The 18,874-nt window shown below is 40.5% G+C and overlaps 2 protein-coding genes across 3 annotated transcripts in view; both read right to left on the bottom strand.

The window, feature by feature from the left end:
• The window catches only part of LOC120464435 (protein NLRC3), a 263,102-nt gene that overhangs the window by 164,139 nt on the left and 80,089 nt on the right, over positions 1–18,874 (bottom strand). The gene's annotated exons all lie outside the window — the stretch shown is intronic.
• Positions 7,306–18,280, bottom strand: LOC148997242 (N-lysine methyltransferase KMT5A-like). Of its 2 annotated transcripts, XR_016147090.1 has the most exons (11): positions 14,648–18,280; positions 13,253–14,552; positions 12,575–12,749; positions 12,224–12,452; positions 11,890–12,063; positions 11,566–11,803; positions 11,195–11,460; positions 9,535–9,597; positions 9,262–9,353; positions 8,296–8,467; positions 7,306–8,195 (listed from the first exon to the last, which is right to left on the bottom strand). XR_016147090.1 is itself a non-coding variant. In XM_089122224.1 (5 exons), exons 4-5 carry the CDS (start codon positions 8,459–8,461, stop codon positions 7,801–7,803), a joined length of 561 nt encoding a protein of 186 aa, XP_088978350.1. In that variant the 5' UTR covers positions 8,462–8,467; positions 9,262–9,353; positions 9,535–9,597; positions 11,195–11,421; the 3' UTR covers positions 7,306–7,800. The 2 variants fall into 2 exon arrangements, 1 of the variants encoding a protein (XP_088978350.1); XM_089122224.1 differs by lacking the exons at positions 11,566–11,803; positions 11,890–12,063; positions 12,224–12,452; ... (1 more) ...; positions 13,253–14,552; positions 14,648–18,280 and having other exon boundaries at positions 11,195–11,421.

Here is an 18,874-nt window from a genome sequence, read left to right as displayed (position 1 = left end):
AACATCCTTAACAGTGTTACCATGAATATACACCATTTTGTCATCAGCATGCATTATCATTTTAGCATTAATACACACACACGGAAAATCATCAATATAAAGTGAAGACAACAAGGGTCCTAATATAGAGCCCTGCGGCACACACATAGTGCATGCTCGTAAGAGAGATGATACATTATTTATAGATACACTCTGCTGCCTTGCACTGAGAAAAGATTTAATCCAATTATTTGTACTTATACTAATAGAGAAATGTGTTAATTTATCTATCAGTAGTTCATGGTTTACTGTGTCGAAGGCCTTACGCTAGGGTGACCACCTGCTAATAAGCCCAAGGGGGGACAAGGGGTATGTTTCTGAGGGACAATGTGGGACACTGCTTGGCGCGGCGGTGGTTTAGTGGTTTACTGATAGTGGTTTACCCATTTCTAGCACATACCACCTTACATGGCATATTAATAATGCCCTATTACCTGGTAAACATGTGTCGGCTAATTGCTGATATATGCTCATGAATAGGCCAATTTATTTTTTCTAAATAAAGATTAATATTTTGAACATTCAATGAATTGACAGATGCACTTCCACTTCCGATTTACTTAAGCTATTTAATTGAATTTATTTTTCATTACAATTAATTCACTTTAAATCAATAAAAATATAAAATTATAGGATTAAAGGTTCTCTAAGCGATGCTGGGCCAAAACATTTTTTGTCACATACATCAAACGTCTCCTCACTATCGGCTAGCTGCCTGTCCTCTAAACACACTGTAAAAAAACGCGGTCTCTGTAGACACCACAGGCTCCACAAACGGCAACAAAAACAATCATGTCTCACCCGGACCACGAAACCTAACAAACAGTGTTCCAGCCAATCACTGGCAAGAAGTATTTGAGGGTGGGTCTGGGGGGTTAGTGCGCGTGCACATGAAGGGTGTGTGTGTGAAGGAGAGAGAAGTATCATCAGAGGGAAGTTTGAAAAAATGGCCGACACGACCAAAGAGACGTCGTTCTGAAGAACAAATTAAAAAGAAGAAGGAGTCGGATAAAGAACGTGTGAAGTTCCGAATTTACATCGGTAGCAAAGCTTTTGAACGATGGTGAGAACTCCGGCGGCAGAAGGGCTTCCAGTCCGACATTCAGGTTGCTCTGTTTTTGCTGGACAGGTGGCTAACGTTAAATTGTTTTGTTTTTTCTTCTAAATTGACGCTTATGTTCGCCAAACCCACACAAGGATATAATTAGCTAGAACTATGCACAGTATGCAGTCAGCGAAATGCACGTTCACAATTATTTCAGGAAGCACGGAAGGGAGGGGGAGGAGATGAGATGCGGAGGAGGGCGGGTCTAGCTAGCCTCCGATTTGTTTGAAAATATTCCGAACGTCAACACCCAGGATCGCTTAGACCAGTGGTTCTCAAAGTGGGGTCCGCGGACCCCTGGTGGTCCGCGAGCTAAAGCCAGGGGGTCCGCGAAATAATTTACAACCTAACGTTTTTTTCCATGCTATGAGTCATGTTTTCTTTATCATCTGAAAACATGCTGTTTATTCCTAAGTAACTTATATAAAGCATTTAACATAAAACAATACAAAGTAGACACTTAAAGTTTTCTATAGATAGATAATCTATGTCTTTGCGTCAAGTAGACTATTTGCTGCTGTTGATTTTGCGGGACGTGCGCCAGAAAGGAGACAGAGAGACGGCATGAACCTGCATCCGGTTCTTTTCTGTATTTTTAAAAGGCATGACATTTTGTAGTCATTTATAATGTAGCCTATACACAAATAAAAAAATGGACACTTTACCGTTTCGGATGATGCACTCTTGTCTTATCTATGACCATAAATAAGAGTATTCCTGTTTCCACTGCTGAGGAAAAATTCCCATGTAATTGCGCGCCGGCGTCTCGCGTGCGCGCACAATAGTCAGTTCTAGCACTGCTACTGTAGATTTGACATTAGAAGTCTGATCATTATCAAAATAAAAGTGCATAGTGACAGGGCCGTACCCACAACTGAGGTTGCAAGGATGCACATCGCGATGATACTGACCTTCTCGTCTGAGGTGCTTCAGCAGACTAACAACGACAGCTCAATGTCAAAATGTTTGAGTCGGAGTGAACTCAAAGTTCCCCGCACGACGTTTCAGTCAACGGTCATAAAGTGCGAGATAAGATGTAGGTCTTAATTAACATAAACTAAACAGCTGTTTTAGATGTTTTAAAAAACGACTGAAACAATCAGTTTGCAAAGTATTAATCAAGCTCAACTTTAACAAAGGAAAAAGCAGGTCAATAGAAACATACTGTGCCCATGAGATTAACATTATGGATTCATATATTTAACATATACTGTATGTTTTTTTAGCTAATTACAGTAGCTCAAATTAACAACGCACGCACCTATTAAACATAATGCCATTATCATTGTATTTATAGGCTTATGGGCTTTATTTGTGTGCAGAATAGGCCTAATTATTGAAACATTTCTCTTTTAAGGCCATTCCTGATTGGAATATGTGATTGTGTTTCGTGACATCAAAAAAAAAAAAAAAAAATGTATGCCACTGACTGACATGCTTCTACTAAATCTATAGTTATCCAATTGTGGGGCCTTAAAACACCTTAAAATGCACATGTGTAGAACATCAAGAACATCAAAAATTCCTAAGTGAGGGATCCTAAGTGATTCCTAGCAAGATCACTTTCGTTACCTCAGTAGGCTAGAAATTCCTGCATAGTACCCTGGGTGGAGACCATTCATTTTGTGCAAAAATATTTCATTTGCCGCTCACACACTTTGTGCTCAATAACTGTTATAAATATGAGGGGGGTCCTTGGAATTTTTTTCCCCCTGAAAGGGGTCCCTGGCACCAAAATGTTTGAGAACCCCTGGCTTAGACAACCTTTAACAGGAATTATAGTTGCTCAACACCACAGGAACAGTTTAAAAAAAAGTCTACACTCACAACTCCAGAGGTTCACAGAACGAGAAGGTGCGCTGTCATGACAACAATGAAAAAGTTGACAACAGCCTAGTCAGCAGGTCACGTGGGAGTGGCAACCTGTGTTGGGGAAGTTCACTTTCTACATGAACTAGTTCAAAGTTCAGTTCACACATTTTAAAATGAACTAGTTCAGTTCAAAGTTTGCACAGAAATGGAAGATTTTCCCCATCTTCACCAACCTCGTTATAAAATCCGTTTAAATGATCATACGACGCCTTTGTCGACGGCTGCTGCGGTGCGAGATTGGTGTCTTGTGTTGCCAGATTGGGTGTTTTTTCACTACATATTAAGCTCTGTTTACGGTCAGTTTTAGCCGGGTTTTCGCCTGGAAGGCTCTATAGAAATCTGGCACCCCGAAGTTAAACTGAGAGAGCGTGCTCAAAATGAACGAGTTCACAGTAACGTTCATCAGGACAGGGAGTAACACAATACGTTCAGACTGCTTTTTTTCTTTGCATGATTGTGTTTATGGGGTGCAATATAACATGTATTTGTGGTTTTTCTTTTTTTAAAAGTCTTATTTTTCATAAACTTCACCTTTATTGTCAGCCGCTCTCTCCCCTGTCCCCTGAACGAGCGGTTGACTTCCTGAGTCTATAAAACCACTACACCAGAAACAGGCAGTGGGCTCTGATTGGTTAGTTTGGGCCGGTGTGTTGTGATTGGCTAAACTGTCGCTCACATTGTCCGGAAGGTTAACGCCCATTACCTTTACGGGCGAAATGTGCCTGCGCTCCGGTCCAGATGCAGATGGTCCTGTAGTGGGACTGTGAGCAGAGCCGGCCCGAGGCATAAGCGAACTAAGTGGCCGCTCGGGGTTATTTTTTATTTTTATTTTTAGATTACTTAAACAAGTGACATAAATCAATGAATGAATGAATATGACTGAATGAATCATTCAAGACAACAAAACTCTGATTAAATGATCAAAATACCTGCCTACGTTTAAGTCATGCGCATAATCCTCTAGACACCTCGCGCGTGTATAGACAATTAGTGCGCAACTGCGCCTAGTCACGGTATCGGTATTGGAGAAAACAGCCCGCAGGGGAACTTAACCTTCAAGGTGTAAGGGTAGCAGTTTGAATAAATAATAAACATAGCAGTTTGAACTCTTCTCCACTTTATTATACCACACATCAGACCTCCAAAAACCCGCGACACTCCAGTAGCCTACCAAGTGCGCAGTCTGCGCACGAACCATCTATGGCAAGCCCCGAGGGGAAAAATACATTGCATACACGCATACAACGAGCGCCAGAACATCATTACCGGTATTAAAGTAACAGACTTTGTTGGATTATGTCATGTAATATCTAACAAAGTCTCTTACGATAATAATAAAGCTTTTGAGGACAGTTACACTGTATTGAGACAGTGGAGAAATAGTAGGCCAAATATTTTTTTGTTTTTTATCAAAAGGCTTGTTGAAGCCTTGCTCTTATGTTTCTCAGTTTTGTTATAATTTTAGCAAATAATTTATTTTATATGTTTTGAGACAGTTTTTAAGACTGTTAAACTTTTTTTATTTAAGTAGGCATCTATTTTTTTTATTAAGTATTAATTTTGTTGTAGCCTAATACATAACCGAAGTGTGTTCATTTATAATGTATCATTATTGCGTGACATTTGTGTCAATAATCGTCAAACACAGGTGACTCCGCGTCGTGGGAGGGGCCCCCAAATCAAATTCTGCTTAGGGCCCCCTAAAGGCTCGGGCCGGCTCTGACTGTGAGAGAGCTGGGACGGACGGAGCCGAGCGGTGAATAAGTGGGTCAAGTTCAAATGACAAACACCTGTCTGTGATTTGAGTGATTGGCGTGAGGAGAGCGCATATAAGCGGGCCGTGCGGACAACAGTTTGAGAGAGAGACTGGCCGCTCGTGCACGTATCCTATGGAGTCCTGTTACCGAACACGGGACATTTGAAAGCTGTATTCAGCGGGAAGAGTTTTCACTGCAACTGTGTTCGGCAAAGCTGTGTTTAGTGGGAAGAGTATTATATTATTTATTTTTGCCTTTGACATTCTGAGTTAACTTTATTTGAGCGCGACCTCGCACTGTGAAGAGTTGTGTAAATAAAAGTGCACGAGTCCCAGTATTCGCCGACCCTGTGTCTCCTTTCATCACCCACACATAACAAACCTGTTCTTACGTCACAAAGTGATGATAAATTATACATGATAAATACATTTATAAAATGAGTACACATACAAATTCAGGTCGAAAATGTTTGTACGCGTTTGTCGTAGACGCAAAATAGCATAACTAAGTGGATATAAAGCCAGCGCTGGCATTTGACAAAACTAAAACATCACATCTGGAATTATACATGCAAATACATTTAAAATGATGAAGTCTTAGCCTACTTACAGGTTGTGGCCCAACAACTGCTGCCTCTGGTTTTAAAGTTGAAACTGCTTCATGTTTTAGTAACAGTTTCTTGTTGAATCCGGTGTTGAACTCGTGGAGATTCTGGAAGCTGTCTTCCGTAAAATGCGCAGCACAGAGAGCTAGATTACCATCGTCATTTTCAGGAACATAATCAAACATAAATTGTATCCATTGTTGAAGTACAGCGTCTGTGGGAAGCCGAAACACAAAAGACCTGACAGCTGCGTGAACAACTCACTCGACGAGCTGGAGCTGCTGAAATATGGTCATGCTCTTTTCTGCTTATTCCGGAGGGAGGGTTGATGCAAATGTGTGGGTTAGTGACGTACCATAACCCAGCTGTAGTCCCATTAGTTTTTGTAGGCGTTTATACTTCCTGATTTTTAAAAGACGATATCTCTGCTTACACTGAACTTTCAGCGCTGCAACTTTGCAGATACTGTTCATGCACCAACAGCAACATTACACACTATTTAACATGAAAAAACTGAAATCGCAGTCAACCCCCCCTTTAATATTCATCAATTGCGAAATCATGTTCAACACAGAGAGGAAATAATAAAAACGTAACTTCACTCAATGTGAAGTAGAAGTTATCGTTGGCGAGGTGGAAAAGAGGAGAGAAATGTTGTTTGGAGGGCACAGTGTGGGCATCCAATATGTCCGTCTAATGGAGCAGATATATCAATTAGATCGTCAGTCAGATAGATAGATAATTAGAGAGATATATACCCTAGATAGATCGATAAATAGGTGTATTATTTGTCCACTGGGGAAAGTTGTTTTCATTGTAAAAATATCTTCATCAGCTCCGGAATCATGGCATTCATGCATATGCCTTTAGTTTGTTTTATTTTTGATAAAATAACGTATGACGTGTCTCAACCATTCAGAAAGCTGCAAGAAATTACATTTGCGCTGAACTATTTCCCATTTAGATTATAACCGACATCCGTAGCTTGTCAGATGCAGAATTAAATGGATGTAAATAAAATGCCCCATCACAATGCGTATAATGACGCACAATGGCTGATATTGAGCTCTTAGAAGATGTGGCGATTAAATGGAAGGATTCGGAGTGAACGCATCATCTTCACAACAAAAGCTGTGGAAAAATATATTATTTATTGAAGAATTCCCTCATTGTGCAGTTTATTTCAGTTTGGACAGTCTTGATTTCGCCCAACTCCTTGGCCCTCTCTAATTGAATTAATGACTAGACTCTTTTTTGCCTCGACTTTGAAGTCCGACCATTTCTTTTTTATTTCGGCCACAGTCCGAGGTTGTGAGGCTCAGCATTTACGGCGTCTGCAACCTTTTGCCACTCAAGTGCCTTTTTTGGCATTAGTAATGGCGAGAATATCAGTTTTGTACATTATTTTGTTCTGTTTACCATCTTATTTATGAGAATGAATTGTATAAGCCAATATTATTGAAGAACATATTTCTTTCTTTTTTGGAAATTCGGAAATGTTAAGTTGCATTTCTGTTGCAGATCGATCAAACGGGTGTTCGTGTAGGCTGTTAATTGTAAGACTTGCTTTGTGAAGTCTTCGTGTTATTTATGAGAGGCAGTATTGCCATTTATTTTACACAACCGTCTACAGTTTCACACACATTCACGTGTTTTTCCATCTGCCGACGGTGTCGCCATTTCTCATTTCACCCGTTTTTGTGCGTACGCCTGGGTCAGAGCTGGCGTGAAGGACCGCACATTTTACCGTCAAGTTTGTTTTTTATAAAGACCAACTATTGCGTAGAGAGCGGCGTACGCCTTCTTTTGTGTGTACGCAACGTTTATAAACGAGGCCCCTGGAGCTTATCTCCTGACTTGTGTATAGGCTTTACTATGGCTGTTTTCAAAGCTGTAGGGAAAGTACTTTCATTTATAGACTGATTTATAACTTTAGTGAGAATAAATTCATGTACAATACAAAGTATTTACAATACACTTACAATAAGTACTTTACTCTACTTACAATACAGTCTGTCTGGGTTGTCAGTTCACAACGAGGCTCCATTTAAATTTGTCACACATGGTCCGTGAGAGGCAAGCAGACGTCCGGCAAAATCACAGTCTGAAAAAATAGAGTCAGAGATCCAACCACTCCAGCTCCAGGACGTAGATCAAGGTCAATTATTTCATTGGTCACACTGAGGCTCCTTTTACATGAAACTACAATGTTTAGACACTATTGAGGCTCCTTTTACATGAACATCAAGTCCATACGCAAGCTGCCAATTTTGTCCAAACATCTATAGTTCATTCGCAAGCTCCCAATTTTGTCCAAACATCTATAGTTCATTCGCAAGCTCACAGTTGAAAAACAAAACATTGATAGTTCATAGTCTTGTGTCATAAAATGTAACACAAATTGTAAAGAATCAAATGTTCAGTCACTCCAGCTCCTCTTCTTCCCCACGAAAAGTCCTCTTCTTGATGCCGTGGTCGAAGCAGATCTTATCATCTTTCTCAGTGTCCGTGGTGGCCTGAAAGAGCAGGACATGCCTGTCTCCCCCCTGAAGCTTCACTATGCAGTGGCATGGCTGCACGTTGTGCTTCTTCTTTGAATGTGTAATCCATCTCCCGATGGTTTCCAGAGACGGGTGGCACTCACAGGGGAAAGTCTCCGCATCGATGCAGATTTCGTCAGGGCCATGTTTGAAGAAAAACAGGTTGCCCAGCTGGTCCTGCGTCTCTGCCATCTCCCTGCCCTCAGCACCTGTGATCACCTTTCCGTGGAAATCACACAGGATGGAGCCCTTCCCGAAGGCCTTGGTTGCAACAACGCCTGTGGTCAAAAAGAGGGAGTCATTAATGTGCTGTTCATGATGTTATTATATTCATTTTATTTATGGATTTTACTGTGCTCATAAGACAGTTGTACATACCTTTCTGCTCCCCAAAGGCCTTCACAGCCAGACCCGACCATTTCTGCCTGGTCACCCCCTTGATGATGCCCGGGTCACTCTCCGCCTGTGCTCTGCTGAGCGGCCTCCACTTCGCCATGATGTCCTCTGGACGAGGATCCTCCGTCCTCCGTCCAGCCCTCTGCATCTATGACTAGGATATTCTGATGTTTACCGTGTGCAGAATTTTCAAAACTCATCGGAACATAAAGTTTAAATCCAAACCAAGGCAATCCGAGAAACCTGCGGCTGTTCAAAATACGCCATTATTTCACCGCAGGGTGTCAGTGTTCGTCTACACTAGTGACCGCGACGCTGAAATGTGTGAACAGATGAATAACATCAGTACGAAACACAAACATTTCTTTATTTGGATTAAATATTGTGATCATTCAGTGTCATTTTTCAATGTCAATCGTTTTACTATTACATGTTCATGCCCAAAATGCTTAATTAATATTCAGAGAAGTTAACTGTCATTCTCCTCTAACTGCGGGCGTTCTGATCGTAGGCACCTCGCGATCATTCAATCATTCAACTATTTTAAAAAGACAGGAATAAGCACCAATGTACTTTTTATTAGTCAAATTCATTAAAAAAAAATGTAAACTCAAGTATAGAATATGAGTAGGCTAAGAGAAAAATACTGTTGTTAATGAGAAGAAAGAAGACTGCTGCAGGTTAGTGGATATATATATTTAGCCTATTTATTATTCAGAATGGAACAGTTGGAAAGAAAATATATTTATAGGAACATTTCAGCAGGCTCGAGATAATTAATACAGAGATCATTATTCATTGTTTTAATCAATTGGCATCCATAAAACGTAGTGATAATCTGCATTCTCATGTATGGACGTGCGATGAACACTCCCGGAAACTCCCGGTATGTAATAAGAACGCGGAAGTAGTTGTGCAAGTAGTCCATTGTTTACACATTTAGCTTACCAGGTCTGACATTCTTTGATCCCTGCCGACGGTAAAACTTGTCCCAGGCTTTGACCATAGCGTCCGGATAACGTCCACGGACACAATGTACACTAAAAAGTAAATGAATCGTTTACCCAAGGTAAAATTATAGAAAAACTATTTCTTTCTAAACAAAATGTCCTTCTTATGCGTGTATTCTTAGAAATATAACATGCAAACTTCCAATTACCTCATTTTACACTTATATAAGCTATAAAAAATAAAATAAAAATAAAAAGAGTAGAAGCATACTTGTTGAGCCCAATGAAGCCATCGGTCTTGTTGGTCTCCTTTAGTTTAAGGCTGCTCAGCTCTCTGTAGGAACATTGAAGATGTGTTGAATATTTACACACCACTCATTCAAATGCATAACATATTTGTTGAGATATGCCAGAGATCCTACTTAGAAATGATGATTTCATGGAGGATTTCACCAGTGGTGGAATGTAACGAAGTACAAATACTTCGTTACTTTACTTAAGTACATTTTTCATGTATCTTTACTTTACTTAAGTAGAATAAATAGTGCATACTTTTTACTTTTACTTCGTTACATTTTGCAGCAATTATTATACTTTCTACTCCACTACATTTCTACAACTTCTGTTACATTTTCATTACATTTCCTGATCAGTTTTTTCCCTGCCAAAACGTAAACGTTGCACGTTTGTCTCACCAGTGACGTTTGGTTGCCATAGATACATTAACTAAATGCGTCTTGCACGCAGTGTGTTTATCGTGCAATTTATACGCGAAAATTTGTTTTTACATGCTTAGGAAACACACCGTGTGTAATATACGTTTGGTTAGGATTATGGCAAGCCAAGAGGTTCAGAATTACACCTGTGTAAAAGATTTTTCTTTTAATAAAAATCACTAAACCTATCTTTGTTTTATGTCGTCCTTAAAGTTTGAAAATGTATTGTTTTTTCACCATCGTGGGGAAAATCCCCCCCCCCGATCGCGTGATCACCCTGAAGTTGAGAGGGGGTGAGGGGGTGGTGACACGAGCCCTCCGTAACAGGTGTCCAGTTCAGTACCGGGTCGGATGGGATGGGGGGGTCCGGTTCGTGGGAAAATTTTCCCCCCGATCACGTGACCAGTCCATAACTGAAGAGGTGGCGAGGGGTGGTGGTGAGGAGTGGTGAGGGGAGACCGTGGGAAACGTGTACGTACAGTTCATAAATGGGCGGGGTGGGAGTGGTAAAAAGGGGCGGGGCTTATTTTTATGGGGGGCAATAAACCTGTCAGTTTGATGGGTTATGCCGCACATCCTCTCTCTGTTGGGTTAAATTTATTAATTGCATTTTTTAAATCCAACATTTGGGTTTGTCCATATTTGACCCAAAATTGGCTTAAAACAAACCAGCATTTTTTTTAGAGTGTGGTTATTTATGGACTTAGCATTCAATCGGTCTGCTATTGTTTGCCAGGCATTCTCTCTTTGTTTTATTACAGCATCTGTATTGGCTTTTTTACATATTATATGTTTCACTTCTTCGTACGTTTCCATAAGAAGCTGTTGCTCATTAGGTGAAAAGTATGCCGCACGGGTTTTGTCCATTTTTGGATCGGTGATTCTGTGATCGTTTTCGCTCTCTTTTTAAGAATGCCGTGAACGTGCATTTATCCAAACTATATACACCTGGCTTGACATATAGCCGCGCGTTCTCATCCTGGCTCAGCAAACGTGCAACGGATTAAGCCAGGATGCCCTGATCAGAATAGGTCAAACCGCGACTGTTCAGTTATCCTGGCTTTCTTAATTCTACTTTTGTGCAATACCCCTCTGGTCTCATTGTTAATACGTAGGTTACCCCCTTGTCTCCTTCCAAAAGAACATTCACAGTGAAGGATTGATCATTATTGTGCCAATAAATACAGCATAATCATTCACAGGATATCTATTTACCTGTCTGGTCTCAGGACTTTCCTCAGGAGTGGTGCCGAAGTCATCTTCCGATGCTCTCACCCTCTTCCTTGGTGTGTCCATCTTACGGCGATGACGTACTCGCTTGAGTCCCACTCCAGTGTTGTCTTCCCCTTGAAGAACAGCCTCCAAAAGCTCTAGGGCCTGCTTGACAAGTTTGTGACATAAAACTTGTCTGCCGTCTGAGTGTCGTGACACATGAATTTTGATATTTTATTTCTGTCCGTTTCTGGATGAGTGAATTTGGCCTAGAAATGGAGAGAAAAAAGTAGAAAACAAAAGCAGTTTTAGGAGACAACACCTAACTGAAAGTCTCTGAAATAGGAAGCCCCAAAGCGAGAGAAAACACTTACACGGCTGGCGATGGAGGTTCTCACATCGGTGAAGTTTGGATTTCCTTCTGGCGCTTCTGAAATATGTCACCAGCTTTTTGCAGACATTTGTGGTGAATGTGAAAAAGAAATATTTTGCTGCGCTGGCAGCGGGAAGTCTTTGTCTGATGTTCAGGAATCGCTGCATCCAGTCGAATTCCTCTCTGGTGAGTGCAATTTGTGCGGGGCCAAACATCTGGTTGGTCTTGTGCTGGAGTATCTGTTGACACACACAGAAAAACGTTTCAGAACAGATTAAACAATTTGAGGTCACCTGATGTCTAAAAAAGAATGTAATACACTCACGTTGATCAGGAACACATTTTCAATAGGGCATTCCTGAGCCTCCTCAACCTCCTTGATGGTCATATTTTGGTAGACCCCCCCCTCGGTGACCATACATGGCTGCCAGGTAGGCAGATATATGACCATAACATTCCCACTGATGGGCTGTGGAGGGATCGTCACTTTCCAGGAGGACTATAAACAACACAGACCACAATCTCAGTGTTCATGTTGCACATTTCTTATTCTCTGTCAGTACAATGAGTTAAATGGGTGAAAAAAACGTCCTCAATATTTTGGGGATGGCCTGCTTGGTCTGGCTCAGACATTTCAATAGGGAGGCTTTGCTAAGCACCTTTTGTTCTTTAACAGTCTTTACCGCAGTCCGGTGCATGGCAACCTTTCTCTTCAGTGACTTTCTGATGCTCATCATCTCCCTGCGCAGACCAATCAGCACTGTCTTTGACAGTCGACAGGAAGGGGGAGGAGTTTCACATACGTAATTCAAGAACTGAGACACGTTCTGCACATAATACTCAATTGTTGTTTCCTTTTTGTGGGCCTTGCGCAGGGGGGCGACCCACCTGCACACAAACAAACAAACAACAAACGCCCTCTATGAACACTCATCTTTATTATTATTATTATTATTATATATTTTTTAAAAACAGCTTTAAAAGAGGCACATAATAAGAAAATGACTTACGTATGAATCCTGCTCGTCTCGTTCAGGAATATCAGGGTGCTCAGTCTCGTCTTACCCTCACTCATGTGTGTTAAGAATTGATTAATTCTATACATTTTGGCATTTACATCATCAGTATGTTTAGATGATGGGTCTGGCCCTAATTGGTTGAGCCGAAACTCTTCCGTGATGTTATCTGTGCACAAAGAAAAATGACTTACTTTAAATTATACATTCTGGTATCTAGTATATTTTCAAGTAAGACACAGAGCAGTGATAAATATTAAATAGTGACTTACTTTAAATTATACATTCTAATGCCGGGGTTGTACTGCACTGCAAAAAAAAGCTTTTCTTATAAGTTTTTGCTTAAAAAATCAAAATCATCTGCTAATGGAACTAGAAAAATAATTTTAATTCAAACAAAAACAATATTATTTTTCTATTCAATCAATCAATCAAAACTTTATTACAGACTCAAAGTCCATTTTTAAAAAGAAAGAGAAAAACAAATAAACAAAAAAAAATGAATTTATTTCCAATTCGCTTAGTTTTGATTTATTTCCCATCTTCATTGAAGACTTTTTAGATATTTGGACTGGAAACAAGGCCCAAATACTAAGTAAAAAAAAGCTTTTTCTGCAGTGTGGCAATGACGTTTCAGGAAACACCCAGTTAAAACAATGCAAGTGCACTCACTCAGTGTCACCCCATGATCTGGGGGGCTCTCCGGCTCCTGAAAGCTGGGTGGCTGCTGGCTGGTGGAGGGCTCTACATCACTGGATGGCCCGGGCACGGTGGGCAGAAGGGTCACCTCCAGACCCGAGAGAGGAGATGAGCCTCCCGGTTGCCTTGCTCAATCTTCCCGCACCCTTGGATGCTTACCTCTTCTTCAACAGACGGTACCACCGGGTAATGTCGCGCAGGGCAGTGGTCAGCATGTCAACACTTTGATTTAGGTTGCTGTTCTCAAGCCGCAACTTTTCCACCCTCTCTTTGCAGTCAGGGTTGCTGCACTCTTCCACGTCCTCGTTTAAGGGCACATCAGGATCCTCAATTTCTGGAAGCAAGTCCAGGGTGCTTACCAAGGGAACCGCTGGGTTAGTGTCCCTAAGTGCTGCAATCTGTGAGATAATCTTCTTCCTCTTAACAGTCTGGAGTGTGTTGTCCCTTTCAGCACGGGACAGCTCCACGTGGGATTTAATGCCCAGTCAAAGATGAGACTTTGACCGGGTGTATCTCGGAAACCACGCCCACTTGGAGCTCCAAACTCCGGGCATTGGTAGGGACACATAGGCCCCCCATGACCCCAGAGTATGGAGCCCAAAGTCGGCTTGGTTCTCGAGATACACCCAGAATCAGCATCCAACTTGTAGCTTAATAAGTTACTGACTGGACTTCACCACATAGTGTGAAATCCCCAAATGTTTACAGGATCTGACCCGCTGAAAATGTCTAAGTAAGAAACAGCATCCATCCTGTAACCTATTTGACGGGTCCCCTATAGGTTTCCCCCTGGACGTTCGAATATTATGCAAATTGTGCATAATTAATGTCTGTAATGTACATGAGTGTGTGGAGCTGTGTCCCCTGTGTGGTGTACAGTAGGTTTCACCTCATAAAAGCACTGTAGTTATGAAATATGACCCATTAATGTACAGTCCGGGAGGAAGCCTACAGGAGCTCTGTGGAATAAGTTGCAGGTTGGCTCCAAAGTTTGAACGGCTATAACTCGGGGACCCGGCCGCCTAGTGACACCAAACTCGGGTCAAAGTAGGGTCCAGAGGGGCCCTAGCCCGTGCTTCTAGCGCCCCCACAGGCCGAGATACGGGGTCCAACAGGAAAGGGTGCACTTCAGAAGGAAGGGTCCCAGAGCCTCGGGACACTGGGGTCTGAGAGGACCACTAGAGCGCCCTCATCACCCCGAAGCACGATCCGCTGGGAGGAGGAATATTACCTCCTCCTATGATCTCCTCCTGGAGGATGGGTGCTCAGTGTCCTGCAAAATAACACAATACAACATCTGTCCAACTGCACATCATACGATAATCTCTGTCTAAAACAGATGCACTGTTTAATGACAAGTGTACTCACAGTGCGGCTTATCATCTCAGTGGTTGCCTCGGGGAAGAAAAAAAACATTTACAAAAAATAAATGAAATGTGAAATATTACCACAAGCTTTAATTTGTTATAAACCAAGTTAATAAAGATTAAGATTTTGCCAAACAACAAAGCATTTTCTATCAATACTTATTTCTACACTTACCTCTTCACTCACTCCTGATGTGACAACACCGCTGTCGCTCATCATTTTGCTATTATTACTATTATTTCACACAAATGCCGCATTTATTATTTTTATTTGAAAGAAGAAGATCATCAAGCCTGTAGTTTCTTGATCAGTTACCAAAGAATTTAAAATATTAATCAAAATCTTTACCAACAATATAAATCTTTACAGTCACTTTTGAATCCATTTAACCAAATATGTCCTGTATTTTTGACCAAATGAATGCGGGCCTGATGAGCATAATAATCTACTGACGTTTAAGGGGGCCCTATAAGGCAGATATTGACGTATGGTCAAAAGACGTCCCAAGACGTCAGTTATATGACTTTTTGGGATGAGACTGTGTTAAGGAAAGACAGGCAGAGCTCTAAAAGCAAAGGATTCTCACAGATTGTGGGTCCGCAACAGCAGAATCTGGGACTACAATCAGCTCTGTCTGCTCTTGCCTGACTCACGCTCTCGAGTTTCCATGTTGAAGGATCTTCTACGGCGTGGTTTTTTGTAACTAACCAGCCCAAGGGGTCTGAAATGGACAGAGACAGAGAAGCTGGCAGTGCCTCTGCTGCTGCTGCTCCTCCAAGGTAAGTTCAGTTATTACATGCTTATTACATGATAATAAATAATATATTTTATTGTTCTTAAACCATTCTATTGCAAGATTAAAATTAATGGGGAAGACAAGGATATAATCTTATTTAAAGCACTGAAGGACATCACTGTTGGCACACAGCTCAAATTAGACTAAAGAGAGGCTCTTACCGTGGAGAGGGCCTGAGTCTAGAATGGCTCGACGAATAATCCAGTTCCAGAAAAACACACATTTTTTTTAATTACTTATTTAATAGTTCTGTTCTTTATATGTTTATTTTTTTATTTTATTTTTATTGTATATAGTTTTTTATATTTCTATTTTCTTCTAATTCTTAATAAAATTTGTTGTCTTGAAAAAAGTTGTCAAGTTTAATTATTACTGTTCATGGACAGCACACTTATGGGTCATTTTTCAGAATTACATTGACTTTATGAGGTGAAACATGCTTTACCCAACACACAATTTACATTTCAGCTATTAATTATGCAAAATGAATAGGTTATGCTGGGATGCTGTTTTTGACTTAAAAATTGTATTTAAAATTTCAAAATTATAAGCACACCCCATCATAATTCATAATCACTATCATAATTGCATAATTCCTATAATGTACATAATTAGGTTTGCAGCATATACACCAAATTCTAAACAGCATCACATCAGAAATGGGATTCATGGAAGTGGGAATGGGAGTTGTTAAATACATACTTTTTCTCCATCTATGTTGCAAGCACAGAGAACATCTCTAATGATTGAATAGACATCTTGAAGTCCACATGCAACATATTAGAAGACAGGGACAGATGTGTTGTACATGTACAGCTTATATGGCCCAGTCCAATACTTTGTGTCCCACCTGTAGCTCATCTGAAATTTTCAGATGTTGAATTACAATAACGTTTTGGGAATTTAATCAAAGTTTATGAAGTCCAAAGAGGAACTTGTTTTACAGGACTGTAAAATATTCATGTTCAAGTAAGATTGCAAGTTGGTTTACTCTTGGAGCAATTCAAAAAATAATCCTCCACTTGGTGATCCTGGGAAGATGGCACTTGGTCTGCCTGGTTCAGACTCACAACTATATCAATCCCTGCAAATACTGTGAAAACCCTATCTCGGTGAAAACTCAACTGATCCTAACGACATAGGCCTCGTTGAAATCGTCTATTAGCACTGAAAATAACAATATAATTTTCCTAATTTTTGGCAGAGGATTGGCTGAGATATCTGTCGAAAACCAACATGCGCGTTTGTTGTCCGCGAGATGAGACGCGGGTGACGTCACTATCCCAGCAAATTCTGTGAAAACCATATCTCGGCGAAAACTGAACGGATCTGAACGCCACAGGGCTCGTTGGAATCGTATATTCGCACTGAAAATAACAATATAAGTTTTATAATTTTTGGCTGAGTTTTGGCAGAGATATCAGGTGAAAACCAACGTGCGCGTTTTCATGGCGGCCGCGAGCGGAAGTGCGGGTGATGTCACTGTCTCCGCTCTGAAAACCCAGAACAATAATTTTGACAATACATTTGATAATATATATCTGTGTCATTCTGTTAGTTCACCTTACCTCCTGATCCGAGACGTTCATTCTTAACTTCATATTTATCAGGTTTGTTCTCCTCCTCTCGTGTCGTTAGTTGTTGACTCGTCAGTGTCTGACTCTGATCTGTGCTGTCTGCTGGACCGTGCCGTGTGTGATATACAAAATGATTAGTTCATCTCTCGAGTCTGGAGTTCGGGATCAGCCAGGTCTGAGTCTTTCGTTCTTCCTGTCAGTCCCATCGAGACTATGCTGAGTCCTGAAACTGCAGCCTCGGTTGTGTTATCTCTACGGCTCTGGGAAACGGTTGAGGAGCCGACCAATCAAAAGTTCTCAGCATGCTCCTCTCATGAATATGATTAAATACTTGCTAACTACATTATTTATTCATAAACACACTACTATCATTACATATAGACAAACTAACTTACATTTCTTATATAAAAGTAATGTAAGTTAGGTTTCTCTGCTTTTCTTTTAACATTTGATGCATAGCCTATTGTTTGTCATAACTAACCAGCGCACAGAAAGCCTGTAGCTTGAATAGGATCAAATGTTCATTCCTCTAATTCCTACATATGATGATTGAACCATCCTGTATGTGACTGTACAGTGATCATATATCCTTTCTGATCTAATAACCAGTATTGTCAAATATCATATATCTACAGATTTACACACACATAAACACACATAATCACACACACACACGTACACACTGTAAAAATAGAGTAACAGTGATAATTTTTTATCTCTCGACAAGAGTCTCATGTTAACGCAGCATGTTAACGCCGATAACGGCCCACTCCTGATAATCTATGTTCACAGTTGAGTTGGGAGCTGACTATACCACACAAGCTAAACCTAACCGCGTCCTCTAACTGACGCTTTCCTTTAGCGTCAGTTAGATGACGCCGTAGGATCGCGTCATGTAAGTGACGCTAAAGGGCGCCTAAAACGTCAAATATTGAAGCATGGTCAAAGGTGACGCCTTGGGGTGAGAATGCGTTGATGCAGAGGTGGAAAGTAACTAATTAAAGTAACTAAAATTAACTAATACTTACTAATACTAGAAAGTAACTAGTACTTTTGTTACAGTACTTCACTAGATGTAAAAAAAAAAATCTACTTTCTTGAGTATAATTAAAATTTGGTACTTTTACTCTTACGTGAGTAGAATAAAAATAAAGTATTCAACATCGCTACATTTGTTTTTCACCAAAAGTACTATGGAAGCACATTTTAACAAAAGTACCGACGAAGCAACAGGGCATTTGACAGACACTTTTCAAAACGACTGTGGTGGAGCACTGCGCTTCAGCCAATAACAGACAGATCTGAAGCACTTCAGCCAATAACGGACAGGTCTGACTTGGGTGCAAAACCAATCAAAACTTTCAGTTCGGCTGGGGGGGCAGGGCGCTCAAACCGTGCTTTGACATTCAATCATTGCGCTTGTGTTTTGAATCAGTATCGCTAACGTGAATGTAAGTGAGTTTTGCGAATATTCAAATATAATTTGAATTATTAGCAACACCTTAAATATGTAATCCCATTGATAATACCAGAGCAGTTAAAGTAAATAAAAAAAAAAAAACTCGGCTCATAACATGGACGCAGTTATTTCACTGACGGAGAAAGAACAATGTAAGTGTCTAAAACGCATGTATGGCTCAATTAAATGGTAAAGCTTGCCCTCTTTAACAATACAATTAAAGTACAGTAAATGTATGAAGCAAATGTTGTACAAAGCTGAAAAAACCTCAACAACAGTGAAATAAGATTGCATGATTTATCTGTCAATCAGAGGCATGTAAAAGGGTAGTTCGTTACAATAGCAACAATGGCATCCCAGAACAAAAAAAAAAAAAACATGTTGGTTTGAACATC

This window comes from Pimephales promelas, chromosome 2 (genome assembly GCF_988280905.1).
Source record: "Pimephales promelas chromosome 2, fPimPro1.hap1.1, whole genome shotgun sequence".
Lineage (NCBI taxonomy): Eukaryota > Metazoa > Chordata > Actinopteri > Cypriniformes > Leuciscidae > Pimephales > Pimephales promelas.
Note: the sequence above shows the minus strand (reverse complement) of the source record. Positions and strands in the feature narration are given on the sequence as shown.